Source organism: Trichosurus vulpecula, chromosome 9 (assembly GCF_011100635.1).
Source record: "Trichosurus vulpecula isolate mTriVul1 chromosome 9, mTriVul1.pri, whole genome shotgun sequence".
Taxonomy (NCBI): domain Eukaryota; kingdom Metazoa; phylum Chordata; class Mammalia; order Diprotodontia; family Phalangeridae; genus Trichosurus; species Trichosurus vulpecula.
In genome coordinates this window covers 149,149,838-149,161,551 of record NC_050581.1, presented here as the reverse complement: position 1 = coordinate 149,161,551, position 11,714 = coordinate 149,149,838, and the positions used below count along the sequence as shown (strand labels likewise).

The 11,714-nt window shown below is 41.2% G+C and overlaps 1 protein-coding gene across 1 annotated transcript in view; it reads right to left on the bottom strand.

Annotated features, from left to right (window-relative positions):
* Nucleotides 1-633: 633 nt before the first annotated feature.
* The window catches only part of C9H3orf20 (chromosome 9 C3orf20 homolog), a 64,565-nt gene continuing 53,484 nt past the window's right edge, over nt 634-11,714 (bottom strand). The window contains exon 13 of the mRNA XM_036739655.1: nt 634-783. Within this exon, the coding sequence (XP_036595550.1) occupies nt 634-783 (150 nt within the window). The remainder of the gene's footprint in view (nt 784-11,714) is intronic.

Below are 11,714 nucleotides of genomic sequence, written 5' to 3'. Positions count from 1 at the left end.
TTACTGGGCTGTGGCTGCTGCACAGGTGAGCATTGGGTGGCAGGTGGAGACCAAAAGCGGATAAGCAGCCCTGAAAGGGGCTAGTACCAGTCAAAGGCAGGATTTAAACTCAAGGCCTTTCTGATTCTGAGGCCAGTTCTTTGGCCACTACTCTTTCATATACACGGCCTCATTGAATCCTCCTCACCACACCCTAGTGAACCCAAGTAGCAATATCTCCATTTTAAAGATAAGAACACTGAGGTTCAACCACTTGCTCGGATCACTGAAATTCCTGGCAGAGCTAGGATTTGAACCCAGATCTCCTACCTCCAAGTCCCATGCAGATCCTAGAGCACTAAGCTGCTTATTAGTTAGATCTGTTTCCTCTGGCCCCTCCTGGGGGATATTTGGTGTTTTTCCTTTGTTGTTGTTGGTTTTTTCCCCTGCCTGAACCAGGCAGCTGATAATGACTAGGTCCCCAGCCCTGCAAAGCCACATACCTTATCGGCTGCCCCATTCATCTCCCCCAGCCAGGCTCACTCCTTCCTTCAGATCTCCTCCTTTACTCCTCCTCCTTCTCCTCCCCAATGTCTTTCTGTCTGGGCAGTTTCCCAATCCCCCCAGGCCAACTCATCCCATGTGTTTCCTGATTTACCTAAATTTGAAGTCGTCAGGCAGGAAGTAACCCATCTTGCAATGCTGGCGGGCCAGGAAAATCTGCTTTAGTATATTCTTCTTGCTGCAGCAGCCGTATCCGTTGAAGATAAAGCCCCCAAAGATCAGCTTACCCCCAGCAAACATCTGTTGACAAACAGGGGGGAAAGAGAAAGGAGCAGGAGAGCTGTCAGCATCAGTACCAAATAATAATTAATAACAATAATAATAACAATAAAGCCCAGTAGAGACAGGGAGGCCTGAGCTGGCCCTCTTTCATCCCAGTATCAGACTACAGAAAGCATTGCTTGGTGGGATGTGGATTTGTATTGCTCAGGGTCTCTCCTATCAAAAGAGAGTGCAGGGGCCAAACTTGGCCATCAGAGTATTTTAAGTGCCCTGTGACATTGTAGAGCAAGACCTGGGCTCCAGGGCTGGCTGTGTGACCCTGGGCAAATCACTTAACTTCGCTTTTGCCCTAAGCAACTCTCTAACTTGCAAAGAAGGTGCTACATGCATTGGTAGAATTTTCCCATCTTGGGAATTCCCTATACTAATGAAATCCCAGATCCAGCCTCAATCTGAGGGTAGAACCAGGACTTTATTCCCCCCGTCCCCCAGTCACCAAAATCTAGAATCTCTCCATTTGGTTCTTTCTCTTTGGTATACATTGCAGGTCAAGCTTTTAGAAAGACTTAGGAATTCTGCTCAATTTAATGACCAACCATGACTTCAGAGAGAGGATCCAGAAGGAAACAAGCATTTTTGGCCATGGCCAATGAGGAAATTTATTTTGCTAGACTACAAATACTTGTCAGAAGAGGTCCCAGGTTTAGACGGAGGGTGGGGGAAGGGAAGATGCAGGGAGAGAAAATAAATGCTTGTTAATTGAAAAAAATAAATTAAAAAAATCACACAAGTGGAAAACAAGAGAAAGAGTAAAAACAGTGAATTTTGTCACTCCTCCATGGCTGCCCACCAGAAAGGCCATGGATGAGCAAATTTCTCAGTAGGGAAGGGCCCAGATGTGGTTTCTCCCTGCAATAGTCTCTCCCCATGGCACTTCAACATAATTCATTACCTTTGCGATTCCAGGCATTTTAATTTATGCATTTAAAAATATTATTTTGGAAAGGGATACATAGATTTCACCAGACTGCCAAAATGATCCATGACCAATTGAAGTTGACTACCCTGATGTAGTTCAAACTCCCTTCTCAATTTGGGGAAGAGAAACTGAGCTCCAAATAAAGGAAGTGATTTGCTCAAAATCACCTAAGTAGGCATTGGCATAGCCAGGATTTGAACCCAGGTTCTCTGACTCCAAATCCAGTGCTCTTTCCCCCAAACTATTGGCTTTTCCTATCTTTAGGGGTTTGTTCCCAGTTGGCTACTGGCTAATCTCCACTGAGGTAAAGGGAAGTTGCCAACAAGAGACATTGATAACATCATGGTTTTGCCCCAGCAGCAATAAGAAACATGTGATGAGGCCTGCTGTGTATAGAAAACTGTGCCTTGGAGAGCTGATGAAATGGAAAGGTCTAAGATGCAACCACACGATCATAGGACCTTCTAGGAGAAGGTAAGCTCCTTGAGGGCAGGGACTGTTGCTGTCTTTGTATCCCCAGCATCTAATGAATTGCCTAGAACTTAATAGGAATATAATAAATGTTTGAATAGAACAGGATTTAGAGCTGGAAGGGAACTGAGGTCATCAAATCTAGCCAGAGCTATAACCAGAAGTTCTAGGCCCTGGATCAAAATGAGCTGAGCTGAGGTAGAGTCTGAAGGGAGTGGAGGTGGGCAGAAGATGGTACTAAGGTATATCCACTTTTGTGGTTGAAGAAGACTGGAGATAGAGATCCTAGGAATTGGAGAGGGTGAAGAACTGGGAATCCTGAGAGAATGAAACAGGATGGGGCTGGGAAGCAGGGCTTCAAGGCACAGAAGACACAGAGACTGAATTCACTGGGGAGAGGAGTGACCTGGTAGATGATAGCCACAAGGGCTCAGACAGGATGGAGTAGGCTTCAACAACTGGGGAGAACAAGGAAGACTTCTTGTAGGAGGTGGTTCTTGAGCCAGACCTTGAACTTGGCTGCCAAGAAGGGTTTGTGTTGGAGAATCAGTGGGGAAATCAGGCTGGAAAGGTAGGGTGGGGATAGATTACAAAGAGCCTTGAATGCCAGTCTTTGTTCTGCTTCCTTTTATGTGTGCCTCTACTAAGGAGGATGAGGGAAAGAAAGGCAGGGCTATAAGGGGAAGGAAGCATTTCCATACGTTAATGTACTCCAGGGAAGGAGAAATATCTCCTTTTCATCTCTACTCTTTTCTCTTGTCCAGATCAGGCCACTGGATCATAAGTTTGTAGATTTAGACTGTGAGATCCTTGAAGACAGAGACTGTTTTTGCCTTTCTTTATAACTTCAGCACTTAGCACAGTGTCTGGCACATAGTAGGTGCTTCATAAATTGATTGGTTTGGTGGAAGACTGCTCAGAATAAGAGAGAGAAAACAACAGAGGAAGGTTGAATGAGGGGGGTGCACAAAGGCTGGGTGGAGAGAGAGGAAGTGGGGTGAATGGTTGAAGTGGAGAGAGCAGTGAGTGGGTGGGAGCAGGAAGGTCCAGTGGAGATTGGAGGCTGTCATTGGGTGGGGCTGGGGAAGTGCTGGGTGGGGATAGAGAGGGCAAGAAGCCCGAAAGGTAGGGTGGAGTCCAGGGTGAGCAGACATTGTGGGTGGTGTTGGAGGTGGAGGGAAGATAGGAAAGGCAGGGCTGAGATCCACAGAGCCAAGAGGAAAAGCAGGGTGGGGCTGGGAGAGGTGGTACCAAGGGGGTGGGAAGGAGGCAGAGCTGGGGTCAGCAAGAAAGCAGGGGGTATAGGTCTCAAAAGACACTCATTTGGGGAATGATGGAAAATGACTCAGCCAAGTGGGCCCCTTATGCTTTAGGGGGAATGGGGAGCCCACTGCCTTAAAGAAAGTTTTGAATCCCCCTCCAGGATAGGTGATACTGGGCTGAGACATTCTCCTGGGGCTAGGGGAGCTAAGCCCAAAGCAGGGCAAAGGCTCCCTCTGGTGTCCCTGAGCTGGACCTTTCTTCCACAAGTCACTCTAGGGCACAGAAAAATTAGCCTTGTTCTGGGGTGGATCCAAAAGTCCAACTGAATAGTGGGGATGAGGGGTCAGGAGGAAGATCTCAGAGAGGCCAAAAGACCCATGAATTGTTGATGTCTATAAAGGGCATCAGGTCTTCGAGCTCTTAACAGATTACTTTTCAGTTCTCTTGGACTAATTTACCAGAAACACTTCCCCTGCAAAAACTGTTATGAGCATCTCATCCATCATTATGAAAGTGTGGGGTTGAAGCCATTGTTTCCCAGCCTATCTTTACTAAGTGTCTGTCCAAATCTTCATCTTTTGTGCCTCAAGAGTTTTGATAAGGGAGAGAGACAAGTGGAGCTTGGAGTAGTTGGGGGAGGTTTCCTGGCTTCCTGGAGAAGGTGTAACTTGATGTGGACCTTGAAAAAAGATGATGATTCCAGAGATGCTCTTAGTCCAACCACACTTGAAGGGTGATTGGCAAGCCCAAAGCGTGCACAGGGAGAAGGAAGGAAGGAAAGAAAGAGAGAAAGGAAGAGAGAGAGAGAGAAAGAGAGAAAGAGAGAGAGAAAGAAAGAGAGAGAAAGAAAGAGAGAGAGAAAAACAGAGAGAAAGAAAAAGAAAGAGAGAGAAAGAGAGAAAGAAAGAAAGAGAGAAAGAAAGAGAGAGAGAGAGAAAGAGAGAGAGAGAGAAAGAAAGAGAGAGAGAAAGGAAGGAAGAAAGAGAGAGAGAAAGAAAGAAAGAGAGAGAAAGAAAGAGGGAGAGAAAGAAAGAGGAAGAAAGAAAGGAAGGAAGGAAGGAAGAAAGAAGGAAGGAAGAAAAGGAAAGAAAGGCAAGAAAGAAGAAAGAAAGGAAGGAATAAAGAAGGAAAGAAAGGCAGGAAGGATGAAAGAAAGGAAGGAAGGAGGAAGGAAAGAAAGGAGGGAAGAAAGAAGGAAAAAAGAAAAAGGAGTGGGAGGATAGAGAAAAGAGTGATAAGGGGTAGGGAGGAACAGGGATAGTATAAAAAGAAAGAAACAATGCATAAGTGGTAAAAGGATATAAACAGTTCTTAGAAGATGAAAAAGCAACAAGAGCAACCATATGAAAAAAATGTGCCAAATATCTAATAATAAGAGAAATTCAAATTAAAACAACCCTGAGTTTTCATATCTCATGTAGCAATTTGGCAAAAATTGCAAGAAATAGAAATCATGAATGTTGGAGGGATTGTGGGAAGACAGGCACACAAATCTATTGCTGATGGAATTGTAAATTTGCCCAACAGTTTTAATTTGAAATCATAGAAGAGAAGTTACTAAATGGCTCAGCCTTTTGATCCCCATGATCCCATTCTGAGCGTATGCCTCAAGAAAGTCAGTGATGGCAAGAAAGGCTCTACATAATCAAATATTCATAGCAATGCTCTTTGTGGTAGCAAAACCCATCACCACCAACAATAAAAAAACCCTGAAAGTAAAATTGGGTACCCATTGATTGGGAAATTGCAAAAGAAGTTATGGTATATGAATGTAACAGAATCTTATTACACAATGAATATAAGGGATTCAGAGAAACACAGGAAGACTTACACTAACTGATGCAGAATAAAGTAAGCAAAAGAGAACAACATTCCCAATGACTACAATAACGTAGACAATAACAACTCTAAACAGAACTCAGACTGATGAATTGGAATCAGCAGTTGTGATCCCAGGAAGCTAATAAACAGTCTTGTCTCCTCTCAGGTACAGACATGGAACAACAAATGTGCAAAACTGGTTTGTGCTGTCAGAAATGGTCATTGTGTTGATTGGTTTTGCTTAAATGCTTTTTCTAGAGTCAGTGAATGGAGGGTAGTGGGTTAAGGGACAAATTATTGGAGTGAAAATTAAAGACAAGAATGAAACTTTAAAAAAATAGCTAGAAGAGAAAACATGCCTTGGCCACTAGTATTATTTACCAAGCCTTGATCTAAAGTAGTGGTTCTCAGCCTGTAGAGTGTGGCCCCCTGGGGGCCTTGGAAATTACTGCAATGAGTTTGCAAATCCATACACAAGAATCATGTTTTCTACAAACCAAATTGCGTTACTATATTTAAAAATTTCAAATTTTAGACTTTTAAATATAATATGCACATATGTATAATTAAAATTAAATAGTAAAATAATATACACATGAAGTTTGATTACATCCTACTCGTGTATATTACTATTTTCAAATGTACATAAATGGTGCTGTGATTAATAAAAGCTTAAATGATTTCAGGCATTACTAAATTTAGAGTAACACCATATTATTTATAGAGTTTGCTTTCTTCACTAAGTAGTCTTCCTGAGATACATTTGGCCATCTCCCTCTCCCCCTCCATGGCTCCCTATTGCCTCTGCTCTAAAATGCAAGGGGCAGCTAGGTGGCATGGTGGATAGAGCACTGGGCTTGGAGTCAAGAAGGCTCATCTTTGTGAGTTAATCTTAGCCACTTACTAGCTGAGTGATCCTGGGCAAGTCACTTAACCCTGTTTACCTCAGTTTCCTCATCTGTGAAATGAACCAGAGAAATTCTTGGAGAAGGAAGTATATCTGCCTGGAAAGCCCCAAATGGGATCATAGAGGGTTGGACATGATGCAGGCAACTGAACCACAGCAAAACATGCAAGGTCCTTTGCTTGGTATCATCATTTCTTCTCAGCCTGGCTCCAGCTTATCCTTCTGGGATTTTTGAGCACAAGTCCCTTCCATGCCCTCCACATCCCAGTCAAATAGTCCTGTTTGCTGTTCTCCAAACTTGCCATTCCAAGTCTGCCTCCTTGCCTTGGTATGGGCTGTCCCCCATGCATTCTCTCTTCCCCAAAGCATAATCTCCTCCCCTTCACCTCTTAGATACCTTATTTACTTTCAGCTCTCCTCCCTGTCCTTTGGGAATTCTTTGCTGACTTCTCTGGTTGACAGTACTCACTTCCTTCTCAAATTATCAAGCATATATTTCTCAGTTTATGTATTAGCATATCAGTTTCTTGAGGGCAGGGACTGTTTTCTTTTGTTTTATTTATATATCTCTATCACCCATAGCGTAGCATCTTTGATGTAATAGGCAATTTACAAATTCTGGATGGATTGGATCTAACAGCAGATTTTTATCATCATGTATTTTCTCATCTTCATGAGTTCAAATCTGGCTTCAGACACTTACTAGGTTGTGACCCTGGGGAGGTCACTTAACCCTGTTTGCCTCAGTTTTCTCATTTGTAAAATAAGCTGGAGAAAGAAATGGCAAATATTCCAGTATCTTTGCCAAGAAAAATCCAAATGGAGTTAACAGTGAGTTGGACATGATTGAAAATTGATTTAACAACATATTTTCTCATAGTACAAGTACTATTTATTATGTGGAGGTCTTACAACATGTTTTATGTTAAAAAGGTGTCTTTATAAAAAAATTGTGAACTGTTGTCTAGAAGATATACTAACAACTTTACCCCTATCTTTGTTCAGTGATGTTGTAATTTTAATGTCCCTGAAGAGACAGAGAAGGACAATTGCAAGGAAAAAAGGAGAGTAATGGGGTAAAGAAACAATCCCAGGAATGATGGAGGCCAGTAGACACAGCCAAAACCCAATTCAGTCCAGCCTGAGGTTTCCTCTATTCTTTCTCTAAGAAAGTCTCCACCCTGGAGCAAATGGAGCAGTCCCCATCTCCTTCCCAACCCCTGCTACTGCCCAGTTCTATCTGGCCTCAAGAGCACTGTTTCCCAACTGTCTTTGAAGGACCACAGAACCATGGCTCTCAAGGCCTTTACTTTTTGAAAGCTATAATCTTAAAAACATGCACACACACACACACACACACACGCACGCACGCACACACAACCAAACACCTCCTTTTCCTTATTCTCCTGAATTCTGCTTCTCTCATACTCATTTGGTCTCCCAGTCTGTACCCCCTGAGCCACTGAGAACATAGACTCTTCCTCACCCACAATGCGGACTACAGAAGGTATGGACTCCATAGTAAAGCATCTCAATGTTTTGCTAGTACAGAGCACTGAACTTCCTGAGTTAAAATCTGGCCTCAGACACTTACTAGCTATGTGACCCTGGGCAAGTCACTTAAACCTATTTGCAGGATGTCCATTATCACCCCTGTTATTCAATATGGTACTAGAAATGTTAGCTTTAGCAATAAGAGAAAAAAAGAAATTGAAGGAATTAGAATAGGCAAAGAAGAAACAAAGCTATCACTCTTTGCTGATGATATACGTGATATGCTTAGAGAATCCTAGAGAATCAAGTAAAAAACTACTTGAAATAATAAACAACTTTAGCAAAGTTGCAGGATATAAAATAAACCCACATAAATCCTCAGCATTTCTATATATTACTAGTGAAGCCCAACAGCAAGAGACAGAAAGAGAAATTCTATTTAAAGTTACTGTAGACATTATGAAATATTTGGGAATCTACCTGCCAAAACAAACCCAGGAATTATATGAACACAATTATAAAACACTTTTCACAGATCTAAATAAAGTCAGATCTAAATAATTGGAAAAACATCAGTTGCTCATGGGTAGGCTGAGCTAATATAATAAAAATGATAATTCTACCTAAATTAATTAACTTATTCAGTGCCATACCAATGAAACTACCAAAAATTGTTTTATAGAGCTAGAAAAAGTAACAACAAAATTCATCTGGAAAAACAAAAGATCCAGAATATCAAGGGAATTAATGAAAAGAAATGCTACGGAAGGTGGCCTAGCCATACCAGATCTTAGATTGTACTATAAAGCAGCAATCATTTAACCGTGTTTCCCTCAGTTTCCTCATATATAAAATGAGCTGGAGAAGGAAATGGCAAACCACTTTAGTCCCTTTGCCAAGAAAACCCCAAATGGGATCACAGAGTCAGAAACAACTGAAACAACTGAAAAACAATTTAGTAAGCATTTACTCTGTGTTAAACTCTGGGCTAAGAGTTAGAGACACAATGAAAAGCAAACTCACAGTGCACATTGTGTATAAGCATATATTGTGCCTAGAGGTATTAGCTAATGATGGCATGAAACCATCATAATCATCCAGGCATTTAAAAACTAAGCTTTTGTTGCTGAAAGCAATGTTGCTTAAAATCCTGATGTTGCACACAATCATGGAAATAGAATTTTCTAACCTGCTTCAAAAATCTTCTCCAAAAGACATTGCAATAGGGTTTGAACCCAGTTGCTTAACAATACAAAAATGAAGCATCTTCTGATTAGTTTGCAAGAAGAATCCTTTGATATCAGGGAAGATAAGAATTTACTAGCCAAATTTCAACCCACGCCTTTGCATAATTGGTGGATGTGTCTGGATAATGCCTATCATGATTTATTAAGCACAATCAGAGATACATTTCTTCCATATGGATTTATGTGTCTTTTTCAACAACAACAGACATTAAAAACAAACATTGAAATGAACCGAATTTAGAACTAGGTCTTCATGGTGCTGTATCCCAAAGAGACAAATCAAGATTACAAAGAAAAATGATAAAGCATATTCAATCATATTGCTTTCACTAAAAATTAAAAAAAAACTTAGTGAAAGCAAAAAGGGTTTGTAGCATTAATAAATAATTATCTTGAAATATGACATTTCACCTTCATCAATAGTACACGTATACAATTTTAAAATAAATAAATCTGTACACTTTGGGGGTGCATGCTCAAAATAAATATACAAATATTAGGGGGTACATCATGTGGTGTAGACCACGGATGTCAAGCACATTGCCCACCCCACCTGGCTACTATGGAAACACTCCTTCGTGTGGCACAAAATAGATTAAAACGTAATTGGAAAATATTGAACAAAATAAATAAAAATCAAGTAAAACATAGATAACATTGCATTTTAAAACTAACTCAATATTTAACCTGCTGAGATCCTTATTATATTAAGGACATATTAATAATTAGTTGGCCCCCTGTTTCTGTTGGAGTTTGACACCACTGGTATAGAAAATTGCATGTTGGACTTGGATTCAGGAAGACTTTGATTCAAATCCCTTCCCCAGAAATTGCTTGGCAAGTCACTTCATCTCTCTAAGCCTCGATTTCATTTGTAAAATGAAGATAATAGTGTTTCCCTCGCAGGCCTGTTGTGATGATCAAATGAAATTTCATATATATATATACACACATATACATATATACTATATATATGCAGTGCTTCATAAATATTAGCTATTATTAATGGAAATTCATTTAATTTAAAGCTAATTCATCCTTCAAGGTTGTGCCATTAAGAGTCAAATCTAAATGTGATCTTAGAAAAACTTCAATGACAACTCTAAAGATGGAAAAGGGAAGATATTATCATAAATACTTGAGAAAACACAAAATGTTAACTCCAGATTTTTAAAATGCAATATTTGTTGATTTTATCTTTAGGCATCATGGACTCCATCTCTTCATTGGGCAGCTCTTGTGTACAGATTAATTCTGGAAATGGTTTATTGACAAAGTGACTTTGTTTTCAGAAAAATCAATTCCCTGGAGTTTGGCAGTGTTTTCACTCCCTTCTATTCTGACCTCAGCATTGGAGTCCAATATCAAGGTTCAAAGGGGCCAATTAAATTGACTGCATGGTGGAACCTGCCCTAAGGATCTATTCTTTCCACGAAGGAAAGAAACCTGAAAGGGTAATAGAGCCCTGGACTTGGAGGTAGGATGGACATGAGTTCAAATCCCATATCTGATACTTACTAGCTTGTGCGACCCTGGGTAAATTTCTCTGTTGCTTCTTGCAACTCCCCAGAATTTATCTATTATATCAGACAGGGTGCTCCATCTACATCAATAGGAGATCTCATCCTAGGGAGTTCTCCGGTGTTGAGACCACAGATCCTTTGGGCTTTCATGCGTGGAAGGCTTAAATCCTATTCCTCTGCATTTCAATTCAATTAGTATTTATTAAATGCCTCTGTCTACCTAGAATGGCTCAGAAGTAAGAGAAGCCCCTTCCACTCTCAAAGAACTTGGATTCTAAGGGGTGCGCAGGTGAGGACCTGGTACTCCTGACTATAACCAGTACTGCATGTGTCATTTTTTGAGTCACATTTAAAAGGGACATTGATGAATGGGGTCAGACACAAAGGGGACATTGATGAACTGGGTCATATGCAAAGGAGGCTGAGTGAGGGGTAAGTGCACTGGAAACTCTGCCATGTGATGGACATGTGCAGAAAATGAGGGTGTTAAAGAGAAGATCACAGCTTCATTGGTTCATAGACTTAGAGCCAAAATGGACCTTAGAGGCCATCGAATCTGACGCCTCCATTTTGCAGATGAGGAAACCAAATCACAGAGAGATTAAACGACTTGCCCAGGTTAAATAGGAAGGGAGGAAACAAGCATTTATTTTGTACCTACTGTGTGCTAGGCACCATGATAAGTGCACCTACCTCCTATTGTTGTGAGGATCAAATAAGATATTTGTAAAGTGCTTAGTCAGTGCCTGGCACATAGTAGGTGCTTTATAAATGCTAGTTATTATTATTTAATGAAAATGAAATATTGTTTCATTTAATCCTCACAACAATCCTGGAGAGTAGATGCTATTTATTATCCCCATTATACAGAAGAAGAAATTAAGGCAAGCAGAGATTTAGTTATTTGCCCTGGGTCACATAGCTTGTAAGCGTCTGAGCCTGATTTGAACTCAGGTCTCCCTGACTCCAGGCTCAATAGCCTATCCACTGAGCCACCTCATTACCTTTTAAACACCAGATCTGCTTCCAGCCCAACTCCTTCTGCCTCCTCTCACTTCCCAGTCATCACTGAGGGGAGAAGTCATTGTGGAGACAGGACCTTAGTTCTTCATCACCACCAGCAACAGCTGCTGTCCAGCTGCCACTAATAGTGAGTCAGCTTAGCATGGGAGCCGTGGGAGTGGCAGCACCCTCTGTTCTCCAGACTACTGGGTTTGCTTCCAGGGAAGCCCTCATTGCCACCA